The following is a 23,133-nucleotide window of genomic DNA, read 5'->3' on the forward strand; positions in this document are numbered from 1 at the left end:
CCGCTCACTGGATATTTTCTCTTTTTCAGACCGTTCTCTGTAAACCCTAGAGATGGTTGTGTGTGAAAATCCCAGTAGATCAGCAGTTTCTGAAATACTCAGACCAGCCCGTCTGGCACCAACAACCACACCACGTTCAAAGTCACTTAAATCCCCTTTCTTCCCCATTCTGATGCTCGGTCTGCACTTCAGCAGGTTGTCTTGACCACCTCTACATGCCTAAATGCATTGAGTTGCGGCCATGTGATTGGCTGATTAGCTATTTGTGTTAACAAACAATTGAACAGGTGTACCTAATAAAGTGGCCGGTGAGTGTATGTTGATTATACAAGCAGATGATTTGTAACCATATTTAAAAAGAGAAAGGTTTGAAGAATTGAAGAATACTATCCTGTAGAGGATATGGACAATTCTGAATCAATTCACAAATGTCAAAAATTGATTTTCTAAATTTTAATTGATGACGTAATGTTGACAGAACGCAAAAGGTGGAACTTTGCAAAGTGCGGAGGTGCAGCGCCCGGACAGTCTGTGGTGTGCATGCTACATTAAATGCTAGGTCAGGGGACGGCAACCCAAATGTAATAAGAGTCATTTTGTCCTTTCAACAAAAATCAAACCACCTTAGGACCTACGACATTTTGAGTACATTTTACCATCTTGGCTGCACATGTGTACATGCTAATATCCTAGTGTAGTCTAAAAATATAATACAAACAAAAGCACAGACTGACTTTGCTCTGCTTTAAGCTTTAGCTCATCTCTAATGGCTTTTCTTGCATCACCAGGTAGTGAAAATAGAATAGTTTCTTGTAAAATGTCTCTCAATGTTCAACTTTTCACGAGGCTGAAGTCAGCGTCTCATTTACCAGCTTCACATTTTTCCATTTGACCCTAAATTGTGCCTGAGCTGCCAGAATGTAACTGCTGTACCTTTTAAGGTGGAAAGGGACAATTCAAACAAGAAGCTGGAAAATGAGATACTGCCTTCAGTTTCACAAGGTTTTTAATGTTTGAAAGTTTCTCATTGCCGATGAAATGTATCAGGAAACCAGCTGGATTGATTTTAAATGCAAATAAGTCTGTTTGTCTCCAATCATCCATGTTCCTCTTAAATCTTTGTCCTTGCCTTTTTGTTAGCTACTAGGTGAACTAGCAGTTATAGGCTACAGTAACTCCAGCATTTAAGACAATTTAGTGTTAAAACTGTGTTTGAATAATCAGCAGAGCTTTATTTTCCTGTAAAGGAGCATTATTTTATTTTTTACCTATAAATCTATTTCTGCTGTGGAGCCGTGACAGGCCTTGAGCTAGCAAATGGAAGCACTTTGGCTTCTATGGAGTTGAAGGTTGTCTGGTTGTAGATGTTGCCAATAAGAGGACCATCAATCAAGCGATGTCAAAGCTTCCACCCAAGTAGGAAAGGACAAAGTGAGCTACAAACTCTATCACAACTTGTATTGCCAAGGATTTGCGTCCGTACTCAGCACTCTGAGAACCAGGGCTTTCGTGCTATGTTGCCCACTTTGGAGCCGAGATGCAGCGTCCCAGCGTTTTTGACACGGCAACCCCCCACTCTCTACTCTCTCTCAACGACACTAGCTGTAATCTGCTGTGTGAGCACCCATTGATACACAATCTTATTTCACCATAACTGTGCATTTATCACAGATGAGTGGCAGCAGTGTCTTATGTGCTCCTAACAGCACAAGCAGTGAATAAGAGCCTTCCAGTTCACTTGCCACATCACTTCCATTTGAGTTATTAATTAAAGATATGGGAAGCACATTCATAATGGATCATTGCAAACACTGTGCTTTATAAGTTCCAAATTGTCACACAAAAAGAAATTCTGTATAGAAAAAAGTTGCATCAAGATGCATTGATAATCTTTTTGTAATCGCATCGCAGCCCCCTGAATCGGAATCAATTCAAATCGCGAGGTGCCTAGAGATTCCCACCCCTACTTTCCTCCCGATGGAATATCTGCTTACATTAGCCCTATACATCTTGCACATTGCCTGGGTAATGAACACTCCTCTCCTTAACACTCCTCCCCTTAACACACGCTCCACACATGTGCAGGTGTGGTTGAAATAATGAGGCATGGTTAACGAAAGATGCCTTTGCTGCTCGCTGTTTCTCTGTTTGAGTGAAAATGGAAGCAAACAAACAACAGGTTGGGACTGTAATGCCGTCCATTCTGGCTGATTAGTAAAATAATCCACCTCTGAATAACGTTTTGCTCCCAGGAGAGTGTGAGTAGCCTCTCCATGGGCCTGGCAAGAACAGATTAATAGGCTGATTCATTAGCTTGATGCAGGCGGGGATTCAGTAAACAATGGAATTTTAATGCTTCCCAATGAGGGATCTGCTTAATTATTCTCCAGACAACAGTGCCAAGGCATCAAATAATCTGAAGAGATACATTCAGTCAGAAGCAGTCAAGAAGCAAACGGTCACTGTAATCAGTTAATAATGCTTTGTTTTGGATCAGTGTTTTAATTCAATGCAGATTTCGCAAAACGATCACTGGTATCATATATGAATTCACATGAAAGGAGATACTTTAACCAAGTATACTGTACATTAGCTACATGCCCCTTCTCTGTTTGGTTATTATTGGTTACTATGTTGTTATCTGTTGTAAAATAAGCAAATAGATTCTGCATTTATACCCAAAGAAACTGAAAGTAATCGCCTAACATATCTTCTGTAAGGCTCTGGGCCAGCAGGATTTTCCCAATATGCCTCTCTGGTGAAAGATGTTCAGAATTTTTCTACATAACTAATGTGACAATTATTGTTCTTGTGAGCATTTTACACAAAAAAAGAAAACAGGCTTTCTTAACTAACCAGATAAGAAAGCATAATTCCTTAGTTAACTAGATAACAAAACAGAATTCCACAATTAACCAGATAATAAAGCACAATTCCTCAGGTTAACCAGATAACTAAGTACAATTCCTCAGTTAGCTAGATAAAAAAAGCATGATTCCTCAGTTATTAACTAGATAACAAAACAAAATTGCACAGTTAACCAGATAATAAAGCACAATTCCTCAGTCGACCAGACAACAAAGCACAATTCCTTAGTTAACCAGATAATGAAACACAATTGCACAGTTAACTAGATAACAAAACATGATTCCTCAGTTAACCAGATAACAAAGTTTAATTCCTCAGTTAACTAGATAAAAAAGCACGATTCCTTAGTTAACCAGATAACAAAGCACAATTCTTCAGTTAACTAGATAACAAAGCACGATTCCTCAGTTAACCAGATAACAAAGCACGATTCCTCAGTTAACTATATAACAAAACATGATTCCTCAGTTAACCAGATAACAAAGCACGATTCCTCAGTTAACTAGATAACAAAGCATGATTCCTCAGTTAACCAGATAACAAAGCACGATTCCTCAGTTAACCAGATAACAAAGCACGATTCCTCAGTTAACTAGATAACAAAGCACGATTCCTCAGTCAACGAGATAACAAAGCACGATTCCTCAGTTAACCAGATAACAAAGCACGATTCCTCAGTTAACTAGATAACAAAGCACGATTCCTCAGTTAGATAACAAAGCACGATTCCTCAGATAACTAGATAACAAAGCACGATTCCTCAGTTAACTAGATATCAAAGCACGACTCCTCAGTTAACTAGATAACAAAGCATGATTCTTCAGTTAACTAAGTAACAAAGCACGACTCTTCAGTTAACCAGATAACAAAGCACGATTCCTCAGTTAACCAGATAACAAAGCACGATTCCTCAGTTAACCAGATAACAAAGCACGATTCCTCAGATAACTAGATAACAAAGCACGATTCCTCAGATAACTAGATAACAAAGCACGATTCCTCAGATAACTAGATAACAAAGCACGATTCCTCAGTTAACTAGATAACAAAGCACGATTCCTCAGTTAGATAACAAAGCACGATTCCTCAGTTAGATAACAAAGCACGATTCCTCAGATAACTAGATAACAAAGCACGATTCCTCAGATAACTATATAACAAAGCACGATTCCTCAGTTAACCAGATAACAAAGCACGATTCCTCAGATAACTAGATAACAAAGCACGATTCCTCAGTTAACCAGATAACAAAGCACGATTCCTCAGTTAACTAGATAACAAAGCACGATTCCTCAATTAACTAGATAACAAAGCACGATTCCTCAATTAGATAACAAAGCACGATTCCTCAGATAACTAGATAACAAAGCACGATTCCTCAGTTAGATAACAAAGCACGACTCCTCAGTTAACTAGATAACAAAGCACGATTCTTCAGTTAACTAAGTAACAAAGCACGATTCCTCAGTTAGATAACAAAGCACGACTCCTCAGTTAACTAGATAACAAAGCACGATTCTTCAGTTAACTAGATAACAAAGCACGATTCCTCAGTTAACCAGATAACAAAGCACGATTCCTCAGATAACTAGATAACAAAGCACGATTCCTCAGTTAACTAGATAACAAAGCACGATTCCTCAGTTAACCAGATAACAAAGCACGATTCCTCAGTTAACTAGATAACAAAGCACGATTCCTCAGTTAACCAGATAACAAAGCACGATTCCTCAGTTAACTAGATAACAAAGCACGATTCCTCAGTTAGATAACAAAGCACGATTCCTCAGATAACTAGATAACAAAGCACGATTCCTCAGTTAACCAGATAACAAAGCACGATTCCACAGTTAACTAGATAACAAAGCACGATTCTTCAGTTAACTAAGTAACAAAGCACGACTCCTCAGTTAACTAGGTAACAAAGCATGATTCCTCCATTAACCACACAAAGCACAACCTCTCAGTGAACCACATAACAAAGCAAGATTTCTCAAAATGTCTTATTCCTAACCAGATGGGAGCCAAGCCCATGCAACAGGAAAAGAGCCAAAGATCATTCCTACTGCAGAATCCTCAAATTCTGTCTTATGTTATTCGGCTTACTGAGAAATCCTACTTTATGAAATATGACTCAGGGCGGGTTTGGGCGTCCTGCCGTGTTGTGCTCCTCTGTGTGGTTGTGAGTTATATGAACAGAAGTGTTTCGTTAATTGTTTGGCCACTCGAGGCTGCCAGTCACGGCAGATGAAGTCATTTCTGGGATATCAGCCTCGATTCAGCTGTACCATTAACAGCCCACCTCTCCCATCACTAAAGCTTTCGAGGGGCTTATCAAAGCTGCTCTCCTGCCATTGGCTCAGTGGGCTGAAGGTGGGGTTTGGGTCCGCGCCGTCAAGAAGCCGATAGCGACGAGGTGGCGAGCCTGAGTTTGGACAACGACAAAACGGCCAAAACTGGGAGAAGCCCGACCAGCTGCTGCTTTAATAGAGAAGGAAAAAAATGAGGAAACACACCGGCCATGTCTGAAGCCGAGTTTAGAGAGTGCGCGCGCCCCGCCCACCCCCTCACCGTGGCCGCGAGCGCGCCGCGTTACCTGAAGCCGTAAGAGCGACGGGAACAAAAGCGGAGCGCGAGGAGGCAGCAACAAGAGGGAGAGGAATGCGCGCGCCGCTCTCGCGTGCCCCCCAAGACGCGCCACGCGCAGCGTTATGAGGCGCGATGGCCCGGTGCGACCGCGCGCTCCAGACGCTGCTGGCCACGGCGGGCGCGTTCGTGGCGTTTAGCCTCATGAGCATCGCCGTGGGCACGGACTACTGGCTGTACTCTCGCGCGCACATCTGCAACGCGACCAACATCACGACGGACGAGACGCAGACGCAGGCGAGGAAGAGCCGCGGCGACCTGACGCACTCCGGGCTCTGGAGGATCTGCTGTATAGAAGGTACTGAGCGCTTCCGTGCTGAGGTTAAACCGCGCTGACGGGGCTGGAGAACTTACCGGCTTTGTTTCACAGCTCATGACGCGCTCGGTGGGCTTTTGGTCCTCGCTCGTTCTGACCGCTGGCAGTGAAATGAGTGAATACAGGGTGGTTGGTTTTAGACAGATGACCTCAGAGGCTTCAGGACGCTGGAACCAAACTCTCTGTGTATTTTATTATGGCCATCTAAACATACAGAGTCAGTCCCGAGAACTCCGAGCCGTTAGTCTGCGTGCGTAACTGTAGCTTTCACGGCGAACTCATGATCTCCTCTCCTCCTTCCTCTCATCTTTCTTTTTCTGATCCACTGTTTTTCTCGCTCCTCTCTCCCTGCCCCGTTCTGTCTCTCATCTTTTTCCCTCTCTCATTGTCTCATTTCTTTCTCTCTGATTATCTTTCTTTTTCTCCCTCTTTCTCTTTCGTTACCTGCCTTTCTTCTGTCTTCTACTTTTTCTTCCCCTTTCTCTCTCTCTCTCTCTCTCTCTCTCTCTCTCTCTCTCTCTCTCTCTCTCTCTCTGTCGCTCACATGATCTTTTTTCTCTTTTGCTTTTGTCATCCTCTTTTCCTCTCTGAAAATCTTCCTCTACTTTCTTTTTGTATCTCATCTTTTTTCTCCCTCTTCTTGTTCCCTCTTTTCTCCTCTTTCTCTCTGATGATCTTTTCTTCTGTTTATTTTTGAGTGTTCTGTCTCTCATTACCTTTTTTGCCCCTTTCCCACTTCTCTCCTCTTCCTTTTTATATCACGCCCTCTCTTTACTTTCCTTAACTCCCTCTTCCTTTGTATGTCTCATTATCTCGTTTTCTCTCGCTCCTCTCACTTTCTCTCTGATTAACTCTCTCTTTATTCGTTTTTTCTTCCCCTCATTCTCTTTCTTGTATGTTCTTTTCTTTCTTGATTTTCTGTCTCTTTTTCTCCCTCTTTTCTCTCATTATCTATTTGTCCCTCCCAGTCTCTTTTTCTTTCTCTCTTACATCATTCTCTCTCACCGTCTCTCTTACATCGTTCTCTCCTTTTCTCTCAGTCTCTTCTCTTTCTCTCAGTCCCCCCCCCCCCCCCCCCCCCTCTCTCCTGAATGGACTGCAAAGCGTATGCAGTCAAGAGTCTCCTCTTAAGTATCTGCCTTCATTCATGTCTTTATTGTATTTGATGCTGTTGCTTGGCAACAACATGTCTGAAATCGCTATGGTAACATGGCCAAGGTTTAAAAATAGATGAATCTGTTGCTTCTTGTCATTGTCCACCAAAAATGAGACACGTTCTACTTTTTTCCACTTTTTTACTTGATGCAACGTGAGTCTTTGCCTGACCCTCAGCCAGGAGGACTTGTGTCCCACTCATCGTCTCAGATGTGAACACACAAGTGCCATTCTGTCACGAAACCATGCATAAGCTCTCAAAACTAAACTACCCAATACAATGCAAATGACAAATCTGAAAACTGTCTGAGAGCAGCTGCCTCTCACGACTGAAAAATTGATGCCTGTTGTTCTAGCAGACATGAGCACTAAAGGTAGGAGATTAGATCTGTCCTGGTGGAGTGGTACAGTGCCATTTTGATATAATGGTGCTTTTATCAGGCCTGGGAGCTTGAGGTTAGCAGATAGCGATGCTGTCCACTCCTCATGGTGCTGAAATGTTGAGGCAAGAATTCAAATAAGTGAGTAGACATATTCCAGTTAACAATATCCCTGTATAGATCTCAGTATGACCTGTGAATACTAGCACTATCATGAATAAAACATTGTAGCTGCTTTTATTTTTTACTCATTTGAAAAAGCTACCTGCCCTTTACACTTTACACAGGACATATGACAATGAAAGGACCAACATAAAAGGCCCAAAGTTAGTTGGAATAAAATCTTGTTCTGTCAACAGTCATTAAAGATCAGAATGTTTTGACCACTTTAGAGATATGAGGTGGACAATCTAGTATTTCAAGAAGCCCTTGACGATGATCTGCCATCATGCCTAATTTGTGCAACATCATCAAAAACATTGTACTGACCCTTAAAGGTCACTCATCAACCAACAAAGGACAAAACGCCCAAAGCATCAATATGTTTTCCATCAACTGAATAGATCACAGCCCCGTGAGGTAACATTTGCTTTAGTTCTGTATGGATCTGAATCTTGAGCGTTTGAGTTTATATTCCACTGGTGGCATCGTTCCCTTCGCCAGGCTGGGGAGGTTTCGAGGGGGGGGGGTGCTGTCACTTTGCCACTCCCAGCGTGCACCACAGATCTGTAATTAAAATGCAGCTCTAAAAGGCCACGCAGTCTCTAATTAGCCACCAGGCTTGAATTCTGCCACCATACCACACTGAAGAGTGTACTGATAACAAGCCAGGACCAGGTGCAGGCCCTCGACCTCTTGACCCTACCGATGCAGGATATCATCACATAGTGTTCATTCTCAGCTCATGTGGGGCTTGCAGCATTATAGCCCAAGAAGAATTCTGGCTGTCATCCCTACAAGCACTCTCAAAAAAGATGGTTGTTCAAATGTTCCTCAGTAAAGACAATGGATCTGTATGGAACTCAAAGAACACTTTGCATGCTGAAATGGTTCTTTGCATCATGAAATGGTTCCTCAGATTGATAGACATTGTAGTATTTATGGTTCAGTATAAAACCTTTTTGAAAAGGGTGAAGCTATTGTTCTGAAGCTTGTAACAATAGAAGAACCCTTATTGGTGCTACATAGAACCCTTTTCAAAAAGGTTCTATATATAACCATATGTAACACATTCTCAACCAATCTAAAGAACAATTTCACAATGCAAAGAATACTTTAAGCATGCAAGTGGTTCTTTTGGACATACAGCTCATGGAAAACCTCTATTTCTATCATTTATATCTATTTATATCAAATATACCATTGCTTTTTTTCCTTGGTGAGGACATTAAGGGTTAAGGATCATCCATTAAGTCCCATGTCATGCATTTCTCCTGCGTTGATATTTTTTTCCTCCTGAAGTCTGCATGTGAAATTTGTGTGGTTTTATGTACCAAATACAGCAATAATATATTTTAGCATGACCATTTTCCAAACTGTTTTTATCTTCAAATTCAACAGGCTATTTTTGTTACTGTGTACTGAATTATGTAATTTATCTCTGTTCTGATTGGCTGCCCTTTATTGAGTTATATTTAGAAAGTAGTCCAGGCTGAAACATTCCTTATAACATTCCGTGGTGCTAAACTGCTGTTGGCTGAATAGGCAGACGTATGTATATACTTTGGTTTTTGTTACATCATAAAAACAGTGATAACAAATTGGGCTGTTTTTGCTGCTAAGTTCCCATATATGGACTTTATGGACTGGGAGTGATAGCTACATTTTGAAACTATAACTTTTACATACTATATCAACCATTCTCTATGATATGGACCTTTTCAAGAACTGAAAGTAGCTCTTCTATGCCATCTTTCCAAGGACCCCTTTATGACTGGAATGGCTGATGTTCATAATTTTTTGATAAACCATTGCAATATCGATTGCACCAATTAGATAAAAATGTTTGCCTGTTTTTTTTTTTACCAAATGCATCACTTTAATTCAACAAGGCCTACAAGAGCAAAACAAAAATGAGCTGCTGTTCTTTGATTAGTGTTGCTGTCATTCCATTGTCTCCATTTTAAGTTAGTGAAAGCTGTACTTGCCTATTACATTGTGTGAACGTTTCATGACCAATGGAACAATGAAAATGGTCCTCAGTTCCTTTTTTATTTAAATCTCACTACATTACCTACAAGTCAAAGGGGTATTTCAGCCTAAAATGAGTGTTTTAATGTCATTTGCCATGTTACGTGTTATTTTGTAGTGCAGCATTGCAGCTTGACAGAGTGTAATTTTTGTGTTTTTGTATGTCAATATGCACTTGCCACAGTACCCAGCGTGCATTATGCAAATATGTCAATCAACAGTAGGCCCTTTTCACATTTCTGGACTTTTCCTGTGGTTGGGTTAAGCTGCTTCTACCGAAACAAGAAGTTTCCAAGAGTCTAAGATGTAAAAGCTAAGTAAGTGTTTGAGCTTGAAGTAAAAACAACATGTCCTCTTTTTGGCTTCTAAGCTGATGAGAAATAGCAAAAATGAGTTTGTGCAATTAAGAGGGAGGATGGAATAAACTTTGTCATATGGACAGAAGGTAACGTTACCTTTATTTCAACACTTCGCCCCTGCTGACTAAACATACATGGCAGTTTGCGTTTTAAAGTTTGGGCTGTTCCCAGCTGCTTTCAGCGGAGGAGTTTTCACATTCCCCATCAAATGCTGTTTGCATTTGAGAGCGCCAGTCATTCATTGGAGCTGGCGGTTGTGGAAAACGTCTAAAGTGGTGCTACAGACCGTAACTAGGCGGCACTCCCCTCTGTCGGTATGTGTGCCTTTTTGCCAACTAGTTTCTTGTTAGCAAGCTGTTTAAACACCTCCAGCTAAGATGGCTAATCTAGCTTTTTGGTTGTAGTTATTTTCACATATCCAACATTTTATCATGCTGTACATGTTAGCTGAGGTTAACGTACTCTGATAGCTATGAAGGTATTCTTCCATGAAAAATGTATGTCCTTTGTTCAGCTTAGACTAACACATTGTTATGTGTTTGGTGTTCTCCAACAATTCTGGATACAACTTGAAATTTCAGGCTTGGCAACTATAAGACAGACTAAGTGATACTTTTCCATGGTGAGTGAACAGTAGTATTACTGAGGTTAATAACATACAGATACAACCCACCCACGTGATGTATCTGCCCCCAAGAGCTCTAAAGCTCTTGTCATTTTTCAGAAGTTCCTCCTACCTTTGAAATACATCATCTGAAGGGAGTTTTCCTAGCCTTTAAACAAGAAAATCTCATATTTATGACTATTGTGGTTGTGCTGTAGGTCAGGAGGCCTGTTTACAAGAACAATTTGTTTTTTATTCACTTTGGCCAGAGCGCCCCTTTCAGAGCATTGTGTCTCTTCTCCTGTGAAGATGCCATTGTGGGGATGTGTGATTTTGTAATAACAACAAAAACATGAATACATCTTGTGCTACCAAACAAGGTGAGCCCCTAACAGCGGCATGCAAAACCACAACTGGTTGAGGGCGCTTTAAAAAGCTCATGATTGGCCATAATTCACAATAACAATAATGTGATTCTTCCTAGCAGGCTGAGGCACCTGGGACAGCTGCTTTGGGATCAGTTTTGGCCCTGCATGTGTGAGACAGGGAGGTGGGTTTGGTAGGTATTGGTGGGGGGTGGAGGTGTCTTTGCCTGCTGCATTAAACCACAATGAAGATGTCAAAGGCATCCTTGGAGACATTATGGAAATCAGATGGTTGAAGCAGCCCTGAGGTTGCCATGGAGAAGATGTGCTCAGCAGAGAGCATTGTTACCTCCAGGCAGGCCTGAGGGACTGGGCCGTCGCTTTTTGTCTCACACACACAGACACATGCACACACACACACACACACACACACACACACACAGACACTCTCTCTATCTCTCTGTCTCTTATGAGTGTCTGTGTCAGTCAGGTGAGAGTTTTATTTCTTCTTTATGAGACTGGGCACAACTCAGACACTGGGCTAATAACCGCCACTCATAAATCAACTGTCTGAGCTCTCAATCTGATTCCTCTTCACTCACAATATTCTCTAGTAAACCACACACCTGATGGCTCTTAGATAGTCTATAGCGTTTCTGAAGAGCCGTGATATTTAACTGCTTGGAAAAATGATTCTGAGTCCATTAGAAAGATGTAGATGTTAAGTGCAGAAAGATAAAGATTTAAGCCTTTTTCTAAGAGTTGAAAATGTAAACGTTGATACAGAATTTACCAAAGGCAAATTTCAAGTGCCCACATCATAGAAAGCTAATTTCCTTTATTTATGTATTTTTAAATTAAAATGTTAAAGTGTTGTTGACTCCCCAGTCGACACAGTCCAAGTATGGAAACTGCAAAGCAGCCTGTTTTAATATTAATTTATCATAGCACAAGAACCAAAGCAGTGACATATATCCAGCGATTTACCCTACAGTTAAACCCAACCATTCCTGTTCAAGTTATGAGGAGTATTTCAGCCTGGACTGTTTTCTGAATGAAAGCAACTAATCAGAAGAGAGGTCATTTACATATTGCAGTCTTAAAGAGCCCATATCAAGGCACACATTCCCTTGTCTTTATAATTACATAGTTTGATGTAATATGTAAAATGTAAGTTTCAAAACATACCACTTACTACTTACACAGTCCATATATGCAAATTAAACCTTAAAAATGATTGCGTTTTGAATTCACTGTTTATGGGATGCCACGAAAGTGAAAGCACTTAAATATGTCCACGTATTCAGCCACTACAAACTAAGCTCTGTCCATTCATGCTGATGTTATGAGGAGTATTTCAGCCTGAACTGCTTCTTTAAACAAGACAGGGTACCAGAGTAGAAATCACTTACACAAGTCAGCTTTAAAGGCACAGGAACACAAACAGCCCATTTGAGTTATGGGCTAATAAGAGGTTGGAAAAATTATCATGGAAAAAGGACTTGAGACTATTTTTGGTACATAAATATACACAAATGTCATAAGCGGAACCTACAATAGAGTAAGTGGCGAACAAACAGAATATGGGCCCTTTAATGCCAAAAAAACTCTTCTCCCTTTAATAACATGCTTTCTAAAATATTTTTCTTTTACATTTATTTTCATATGTGAAGAATAAGATCTAACAAAGCTGTTCTTATTGTTTTATTTGGGTCACAAACAAAATAAAATTTTGGACATGAAAACAGATCAACAGGGATATACTGAACACATCGGTCATCTTTTATTATTACTCTGATAAAACAAATCAATAAGTGCTTCAGAAAGTATCACAGTGCATTCATCAATAAAGGCAGCAATGTGCCTCTTTTGCATAGAAAACACATTGGTGCACAGACGGCTCCGATTCCACATGCTGATACAGTTTACTGTCCATAGTGGGCACAGGCGACCCAACTACTCCAATTTCTGATTTGATTGAGCTAAAAGGGGACAAACATCTCCGAATGCATAGTATTCGGATGATATGTTCAGTAAAAAAGGGGTTAACTGTTAATTGCAGCACTCGGTTGTCTTCCTTTGTTGACCGAATACCATATGTCACTGACTGGTTCAGAAATATGCTAATTAGACTCATTTCTCTGGCATGTGATTGGCATGCTCACACACTTCATAGATGATACAGAATACTAAGCCTACTAAACATTTTACAAGCTATAGGCCTGCAGGTCCTATGCAGAGTCTCTTTTCTGTTCATTTATATTGTATTATGGAATACTAGATATGAATGATGCAGTAGCCGTTCACTTACATCATGCTGGTCTCGGTATCAGAGGACAACTCACAGAACCTGAATTAGGGTGTTTTTTTTGTTTTTTTTACAATGACTAGACGAGAAAACGTGGCCCAGTTTCTCAGACCTATTTAATACTAATTAATTTCATGCTCCTTTTTAACCACTAGACCCAATTAATGCCACGTTGGGCCACAGAAGCTGTGTCACAGGGTATAGACAGCCTCCCACCTCGCCTAGAAAAGAGAGGGAGAGAGGAAGAGAAGGAGAGAAAGAGAAGGAGAGAGGGGGAGAGAGAGAGAGAGAGAGAGAGAGTGCAACTGCATCTACAGTATTACTGACTAAACATCTCAATTACCAAACTTACATTCTTAAAATAAAGGTGCCAACAAGGGTTCTTTTGAGTGATGTCATAGAAGAACGCCTGTTGGTTCCCTAAAAACCTTTCAATGGTTAAATAACCATTTTTGTAAAGCACATGTGTAAGTGCTACGAACGTAATATACTAGGGATACACTGATATGGGAATTGTGGGCCGATGGCAACATCCTTTATTTTATGTCCACTGGGAAACTAGGAGTACATCTACTAGATTAGCACTACAGAGAAATGTATGTTTGTTGCGGCAAAGAAAAACCATCTCACATCAATCTCACATCAACAATTTTTTCCCTACATCATTTGAGTACAGCAACTGTCTTTCACATTGTGTAAAAAGTTCATGTTGAAAGACTAGTGGTGAATAAATGATGAATAGACTTGGTCCAAAAAGAAATCTGCATTAACGTACATTAAAAGTAAGATACATACTTAACAATTTATTTCTATAGGGGTACAAAGGTAGTACATTGAATAAAATCCAGACATTTTAGTACTTTAACCAAACATTCTGCTTTTCCAGAGTACAATCAATACATCGTTAAATATTCTAAACATCTGTCTTATGCCAATGTATTTTTTCAGTAAATATCCCCAGTCGCTGATCTGATTCCCTCACCATCAGAATAAAGAGATGTTGGAAGGCCATGTACAAACAATCTGCAATTTTAATATTCATAATGTAAAAGTGTAAAAAGTTTTTAATAGAACTGTATGTCCAGGTAAACAACTGTTTAAGAAACTGATGTGTAACTACTTGGCTGGCAGATGATAATCACCTTGGGGGCCATGATGCAAAGGCATGCCCCTTAAAGTCTTTACTGGGCTCTTTATATAGATACTGACACAGTTATACATCCATGACTCACTGAACAACAGTATACCTCGCCAGTTATCTTCCATCAACACTACACAGACACTGCTGACATTTATTTCCATGTTAGTCATTCAAGGTAACCATTTTCAAATGGATCCTTTAAAACAAGATGCAACATGATATATTCATTACTTACCAAAAATCAATAAGATGAATCTATTCACATAATATATGTATAAAATACTGATGATATACACACAGCAAAGGTTCTATGGAATCTATGAAGCTTTATTTGGTTAGTAAGTCTTAATTAGTCTTAATATAAATTATTAGGTTAATGTTACATGGCAGTGAGTGGAATGGCATGGCATGTCATAAAATTGCAAGTACAGTGCATCCGGAAAGTATTCACAGCGCTTCACTTTTTCCACATTTTGTTTTGTTACAGCCTTATTCCAAATTTAATTATATTAATCTTTTTCCTCAAAATTCTACACAAAATACCCCATTGTGACCATGTGAAAAAAGTTTTCTCGAGAGTTTTGAAAATGTATTAAAATTAAAAAACAAAGAAATCATATTTACATAAGTATTCACAGCCTTTGCCATGAAGCTCAAAATTGAGCTCAGGTGCATCCTGTTTCCACTGATCATCCTTGAGATGTTTCTACAGCTTAAATGGAGTCCACCTGTGGTTGATTGGACATGATTTGGAAAGGCACACACCTGTCTATATAAGGTCCCACAGTTGACTGCATGTCAGAGCGCAAACACCAAGCATGAAGTCAAAGGAATTGTCTGTAGACCTCCGAGACAAAATTGTCTCGAGGCACAAATCTGGGGAAGGATACAGAAAAATTACTGCTGCGTTGAAGGTCCCAATGAGCACAGTGGCCTCCATCATTCGTAAATGGAAGAAGTTCGGAACCACCAGGACTCTTCCTAGAGCTGGCCGGCCGTCTAAATTGAGCGATCGGGGGAGAAGGGCCTTGGTCAGGGAGGTGACCAAGAACCCAATGATCACTCTGTCAGAGCTCCAGCGTTCCTCCGTGGAGAGAGGAGAACCTTGCAGAAGGACAACCATCTCTGCAGCAATCCACCAATCAGGCCTGTATGGCAGAGTGGCCAGGCGAAAGCCACTCCTTAGTAAAAGGCACAAGGCAGCCCGTCTGGAATTTGCAAAAAGGCACCTGAAGGACTCTCAGACCATGAGAAACAAAATTCTCTGGTCTGATGAGACAAAGATTGAACTCTTTGGTGTGAATGCCAGGCGTCATGTTTGGAGGAAACCAGGCACTGCTCATCACGAGGCCAATACCATCCCTACAGTCAAGCATGGTGGTGGCAGCATCATGCTATGGGGATGTTTCTCAGCAGCAGGAACTGGCAGACTAGTCAGGATAGAGGGAAAGATGAATGCCGCAATGTACAGAGACATCCTGGATAAAAACCTGCTCCAGAGCGCTCTTGACCTCAGACTGGGGCGACGGTTCATTTTTCAGCAGGACAACGATCCGAAGCACACAGCCAAGATCTCAAAGCAGTGGCTTCAGGACCACTCTGTGAATGTCCTGGAGTGGCCCAGCCAGAGCCCAGACTTGAATCCGATTGAACATCTCTGGAGAGATCTGAAAATGGCTGTGCACAGACGTCTCCCATCCAACCTGATGGAGCTTCAGAGGTACTGCAAAGAAGAATGGGCAAAACTGCCTAAAGATAGGTGTGCCAAGCTTGTGGCATCATATTCAAAAAGACTTGAGGCTGTAGTTGCTGCCAAAGGTGGTTCTACAAAGTATTAAGCAAAGGCTGTGAATACTTATGTAAATATGATTTCTTTGTTTTTTAATTTTAATAAATTTTCAAAACTCTCGAGAAAACGTTTTTCACATGGTCACAATGGGGTATTTTGTGTAGAATTTAGAGGAAAAAGATTAATTTAATTCAATTTGGAATAAGGCTGTAACAAAACAAAATGTGGAAAAAGTGAAGCGCTGTGAATACTTTCCGGATGCACTGTACGTCCTGCAAATTGCATTGTCAACTTTTATTCATTTAAAGTAATTTTATAGGGCTCTGTTATTTCTTTTTTCTCTGGGACCAATAAGATTTTAAACACACCACTGTTAGAACTTTTGTCTTTTAATTCTAGTTCTTCAGCTGAATGAATCTGGATTTTCATGGTAGAACTGACATGCTCTCCAGTGAAATAGGAGAGATGGTTGGAACATCTCTTCATCATGACAATTTCTTTATAGCGATTTCTAAAAATACAATGAAAAAAAATCACTGAGACCCAACAGCTTAATGGCACAGTGGAAGAACCCCTTCTCTACCTGCTGACTAATGCGTTAACAAGAGAATTTGAAAGGACTTGAAAGACACTTTTATTCTTTAAATTTCACCCAAGGACTAGTATTAAGTCCAATGTTTCCTTTTATAGTATTTTTGAGACAGGATCTGAAAGAGATCTATATACCCCATGGACACTATATACCATAGCATTATGATGTATGTGGAATGTTTGAAACAGTACAATTTATAATACATTTTATTCTCTGAGTCATAAATAAACTTCAGTATTCTTCTTTATTCTTTAGGCCTCAACAAAGGAAGCTGCTACCGTATTAATCACTTTCCAGATGACAATGACTACGACACTGACAGCTCAGAGTACCTCTTACGTGAGTGACTTTCTCTCAAGCAACATTCTCAAGTTAAAACATTGTTCCACTCCTGTTTATACATGTGTCATTCTGGTAAAACAGTGTTCGAGCTCTCTGAAGACTCACCTGGGATCTGGTCTTGTGTGTAGGTATAGTTCGTGCCTCCAGTGTGTTCCCCATTCTCAGTACCATTCTGCTGCTGCTGGGGGGACTGTGTGTGGGGGTGGGACGCATCTACAGCAAGAGGAACAACATTCTGCTTAGTGCAGGCATCTTGTTTGTGGCAGCAGGTAAAAAAAAAAAGTTCATTCCACACTGGTTACATGATGACATAAAATAGTTTATGAGTAACCTGCATGTAACATATATATATCACCTAACATCCAACTTGGTGGGGTGGGAAGCCATTTAAAACAGAAAGTTAACAAGTGTCATTTGTGGGCACAAAAATGAAGGGAAAGCTTCACAAAGTTGATGCTTGCTATAAACAATGAAATAGCACAAGCATCCCAATTTTTTGCATACTTCTTTTGGATGCAACAGGTCTGAGCAACATCATTGGCATCATCGTCTACATCTCCAGCAATGCCGGTGACCCCAGCGACAAACGCGACGAGGACAAGAAGAACCAGTACAATTACGGCTGGTCCTTCTACTTCGGAGCGCTTTCCTTCATCGTGGCTGAGGCGGTGGCCGTCCTAGCTGTGAACATCTACATTGAGAAGAACAAAGAAGTGCGCTTCAAGGCACGTCGGGAGTTCATCAAGTCTACCTCGTCCTCCTCTCCATATTCACGCATGCCTAGTTTCCGCTACCGGCGGCGGCACTCACGATCCAGCTCTCGCTCCACAGAGGCATCCCGTGAGGCCTCTCCGGTCGGCCTGAAGATGGTCAGCTCCGTGCCTCTGGGGGAGATCAACATGTACACACTGTCCAGAGACCCGCTCAAGTCAGGCACGGACAGCTCCTACAGCCCTGAACATGACTCCGGATTTCTACAGGTGCACAACTGTTTCCCTAAAGACTTGAATGATTCCGTCAACAGGAGGACAACGCCAGTATGAGACACCTACTTAACAGGAATGTTTTAGAAGTACAGTGTACAATGGCCCTATAAAACAGTTACCAAGACCTGACAGCTTAATCACATAGTCGAAGAACCACTTCTTTGGTTATGACGATGAACAAACTACCTAATACAAGGGAATTTGAATGGGCTTAAAGATTTTATTCCTTAAATTCCACCCCTGGACTACTGTTTTGGTTCAGCGTTTCCTCCTAGAGTGTTACTGAGAAATGATCTGAGAGACTGGCACAGCTACAAGATACATCTATATAGCCAAATCCATACAATTTGCAGAACCCCATGGACAATTTACTCCAGACCATTCTAATGTATGTGGACTTTCAGTGAACCAATATATTTTCATTTACAATTCATTCTCCAAACGAGACATATTTAAAATTCTAAACTCCTCTCAGTACACACCATTTAAACATGACTACCCAAATATAAAAATGGTGCTAAAGGAAGTAGTCTAATAGCTCAAGCCTTTCTCTTCTTGTGTATTTTGTACATACTTAATTTGAACCCTGTATGCCTTTTTGTGTCATATGTTTATAGCCACAGCTGTCTTATCCTGTTCTGTGTGCCTGTTCTGCTTATCAGTATCAACAGTGCTGGTTGACCTAAACTGTAGGTACTGATTGCAGAGAATACTGTGTTTGGTTCTTTTACTGTTGTGAAACTAGAAATCACATAGAGTTTTGAGAATCAAGGGGGCAGTAGACCTGTCTGTGCTCCACCCACAAATATGTTCTTCTGTAGTCGCTCTGAGGGAGAATGGACAAGCTTTACAATGTTGGTTGTCACACAAGTCAGTCATACTAGCCCACTACAACAATTTTTTAGTCGTAATCATGACATTTCCCGTTTAAAATGCAAGCTGAAATGTGCTGTTGTAGCTACTGTAGAATAAAGTTGGAAAGGTTGGAAAGGTAATTAGCTCAGTTAGATGAAAAAACTACACAGATCTATCTTAAAGCTACACTGTTCTTCTGACCCATTTCTCAAGCAGATCTTTGCATTTGAGAGCTAAACATCGAGCTGGACCTTGTCTGTGAGGCTGTGCAAGTGATATTAATGATGTCCAATCTAATGCCTCTGGCTTTTAAATGAATAATTCGAGCTTTACAAGGTGATTTACAGCAGCACACAGATACCATATTTAAGGTGACATGACAAAGGCAACTTATTGTTCTTTATTAATTTATGTTTTTGTACCATTCTATAGGCCACAATTCTTGAGCTAGAACCACAAAATTTTGAGCCTGTACCGCTTTTGTGACTGATTCCACGTGTAGTTTTCAAACATTCATTCAAACACAAATTTTTCCCAATAGGAAATGAATACAATTTAAATCTAACTGCCACAAGTCTAATCTCTTACACTGTCCCTCAAAGACATTACATAGAGACATACATGGGATAAAATCTGGTATACCATAGCAATGGCCTAGCAACACCTTGGCAAGCAACTAAGATAATATAGCAACACCTCAGTAACAGCCTGTAATTTCATAGCAATGGCTTTGTCAAGCCAGCTTAAAGTTTGTTCTTGAACTTTCCCCTTATGGTTTACTGTTTCTTCCTCCTGACTCAGAAGTAGTACTTATTTTAATTTAAATAAAAAAAAAACTTACATAGGGCAGCTTTAAGTGTGATCATTCAACTGTATACAGAATACTACATAATAATAATAATCACAAAAACTTGTGAACTACAGTTGATCATTAGGTTGAAATAGATTTCCACCAGCATTTTGTGATGCTTGTCCAATCTTGCAGCATGAAAGAACACATTTGTAGGTGGAGCATGGGCAGGTCAGGGAAAATTTAGTGGTATAGCCAATGAAGGTTTACAATATTATTTTTTTTCCTTCAGTTTTGACAATGATAACGTGTCATCAGCTGTCAGTAGAAAACCAGCCAGTATCATTTTTTGTCATAGTGAATGGGTTGAAGATTAATGTTATTCCTCTGCCATCGCTGTCACTTAGCACCAAGGACTAAAACGTCAACATTCCACTAAAAAGTGGGTGAATCTTGACACTTCCTCCACCCCCACCCCCCATGAATGTGAATGATGGCCGTGCTGCTGCTCCATGCTACAGCAGCCCTGTGTAAATCTGAATGCTGTGTGCCACCGGGACTGTGACATTGTGCAAGTCTGCAGATAAATGGAGGGCTTAGAAATGTCAGACATCCAAAAATGAAAGAGCCTTTTTTCTTTTCTTTCTTTTTTTTTTTTTTATATTAAAGCCCGTCAGCACCGAGAAGCATTTCAGTGGTAAGGCCTATTTGCTGATAACAATCAAGGACAAAGAAGAATGAAAGACTGTCAGTGTCGCATCAATGTGGGCAAACCAGCTGTTCAGAAGACCATCCGTGTCTTAGCTTTTCAAAGCCTTATGCTTGGAATTCCCACCAAATCAGCATGCCAGCCAGCCACATACTTTGTCACTGTTTATTTTTTCACTATAGCAGGGTCTCTCTGGTTCCAGGAGGTTCTTAATTTCTCGTTCTCATCTATTAGAATTCTGTTATCTGTCAGAGCGGTGAGAGAATGCCGTACAATTTTTGGTCAGATGCCTATTGAAGTGGTTCCTTATGCACTCTTAACAACAAAGGATCCTAAATGATTATCGCCATGCACGCATGGTTCTAAAAGAAACTAGTAGGACAAAACCTGTACATTAAGGTTCTTTCAACACTTACAAGTCTCATTTAAAGAATGGTTCTTTAAAGAATATATTCATTTAGGAAAACAGAAGTGACTCTGCTCCAAAGAACCTGTTTTGGAACCTTTATTTTTAAGAATGTGGAACAAAGGATCTCAATTACTTGTACATATATGGAAGATGCTGGGTTACATAGCATATACAGCTGCATTCACTTAGTAAATCCATTTTTTACATGAGCTTAGAGCCATGCCTCCGTATAGCATGGTGTATGGTAGGTAGTCTTGAATATTGACGTTTTCTATGATCCACTGACTGTGTGTGTGCTTTAGATATTATTTACAGAGTGGCTTCAAAGCCTTTCTCTATGGTGACATAATCACTATTACCTACCTGTAACGCTCTTCGTCTTTCTCAAGGAAGACATGCTACCCTCCTCAACTTCTCTTTATTTGCTGATGTTGTTGTTCTCAGTATTACTCTCTCACCAACAATGTCACCATATTGTTGCTCACTTGAATAAATGAAGTCAGGGCAAATGTTGTCTTGCTCATGCTTGCGCATTCTTCCTTGGCATCACTGGTAGACTCTGATATAAACTTGTGTCCTGTGGTGTAAAAAGAGTATAGAGAAACTGTAATATATTAAAATATAGGTATTGCATCAAATTCTAGTTCAATTAATAGTGAATACACTGAAAGTCAAGAAGTATGAACATTCATACAGTCATATGCAAAGATTTAGCACACCAGCCAACTTGCATGCATTGTTGGCTTTTAAGAGTAAACTACAAAAATAAGCACAAATCCTGTAAAGAGAACACACATCTGCACATTTTATTGCACAATTACAAAAATGTGTAATTTGACCAGGGGTGCTCAAATTTTTTAATACAACTGTATATACTCAAGTATATAAATGTCAAAACAAAATGCTTTAACAGATAAACCTAGGAGTACATCCTTAACGGTTTGCCATATTCAATCCTTTTCAGAAAACTTTTAAATGTTTGTAAAGTTTAAATACAAGCATACACTTCACATGGCATCATTGAGTGTAGTGTGGAAACTGATGGGAACAGAAATGTTGACTGGCAAATGAATACTTCATTTGTAATGAACGCTTTGCAGTGAATACTTTGTAATGAATACTCTAAAGATCTTAATGGGAGTGCAGGGAATAAAAAGTACACTACTGTTTAAAAATGTGTAATCACCATTGAAAGGTTTCACTGTTCTCAATAATATAAATCCGGTTTTGTTAGATACATGTATACAGTGATCCAAATATGATGCTTATATTCTACAGATTTCAAACAATGTGTAAGAAGCTACGCTGTTGGTATTTGTGCCAGATCTGACAGCTTTTGTTATCATTCTCATTTGTTGCTTTAACATCTGGCCATACAGCAGTTTACATCTTACATCAAAAGAGTCACTTTTAATTCATGTGGGGCAACAATTACTTAAAAATAGAGTTCTAAGATTCAGACTGAACAGGTTTAGAAATCACATTTCTAATGTTGAGGAAGCGTGTCCAAATCAATAATCTACCATAGCTAGTCTACCGTTTTAGCTAAATAAAAAAATACTTTTAAACTAGCAAACTACTGTCGGGTAAAAAAAATAGTAATAGTTCTATCATCCAATTTACTCTTGGCTAAATGTAACTACCAGCTTTGATTGAACTAACTTCAGTAAAACCTCAATGTTCTCAAATCTGCACTGAATGCCATGCTCATTAACACCTTATGACATGAGGGTAACTATACTATGCACTACAGTAAACATACAACTAAGTAGGGTACAAAATATGTACTATCCTAGGAGACAGAGGTTGGTGTAGTGTAGTGGTCACCAAACCCTGCTCCTGGAGATTTACCTTCCTGCAGCCTTTAGCTCCAACCTGTTAGAAATTCGACAATAAGTGTCAGGAGACTGGAGCTTCAGCATTGACTGGAGTTTATTTCCACATACAGAGTATGGGTATAGCATGGTCGATCAACAGCCAATCAGCAGGATCAGGAGTCAAGACTAACAAGAATATTTTAGAAGAACCTTATATACATTGAAAAACTAAGGAGGGGGAAGGAGGAACAAAAGGATTTTGAGGAGGGATAAGGAGGGGTTGTAGACAGGGACATGAATAGGGATGTAAGCGGTAGAGATAAGTGGGGGGTGGTGATGGTATCACCTTAAGGTTGTGAGATGAAGGGTCATTTAAATACAAAAAGAGGGAGGGGCAATGTGAGAGTGTGAGAGGTATCACCACTTCGGCAAGCAAAAGACCATTTACTAGAACTCTACAAATAAATGATAAACATGGTTAAGATTATAAGAAAATAACAGATACAGGAGAA

General features: G+C 40.1%; 1 protein-coding gene across 1 annotated transcript; it reads left to right on the plus strand.

Moving 5' to 3' along the window:
• Positions 1-5,125: 5,125 nt before the first annotated feature.
• On the plus strand, positions 5,126-21,313 carry cacng4b (calcium channel, voltage-dependent, gamma subunit 4b). Its single transcript, XM_017685065.2, has 4 exons — positions 5,126-5,812; positions 16,969-17,052; positions 17,184-17,324; positions 17,578-21,313. The coding sequence occupies exons 1-4, from the start codon at positions 5,590-5,592 to the stop codon at positions 18,096-18,098; spliced, it is 969 nt and encodes a 322-aa protein (XP_017540554.1). The 5' UTR covers positions 5,126-5,589; the 3' UTR covers positions 18,099-21,313.
• Positions 21,314-23,133: the final 1,820 nt, after the last annotated feature.

The sequence above is a fragment of the Pygocentrus nattereri genome, chromosome 14, assembly GCF_015220715.1.
Source record: "Pygocentrus nattereri isolate fPygNat1 chromosome 14, fPygNat1.pri, whole genome shotgun sequence".
In the NCBI taxonomy this organism is placed as follows: Eukaryota; Metazoa; Chordata; class Actinopteri; order Characiformes; family Serrasalmidae; genus Pygocentrus; species Pygocentrus nattereri.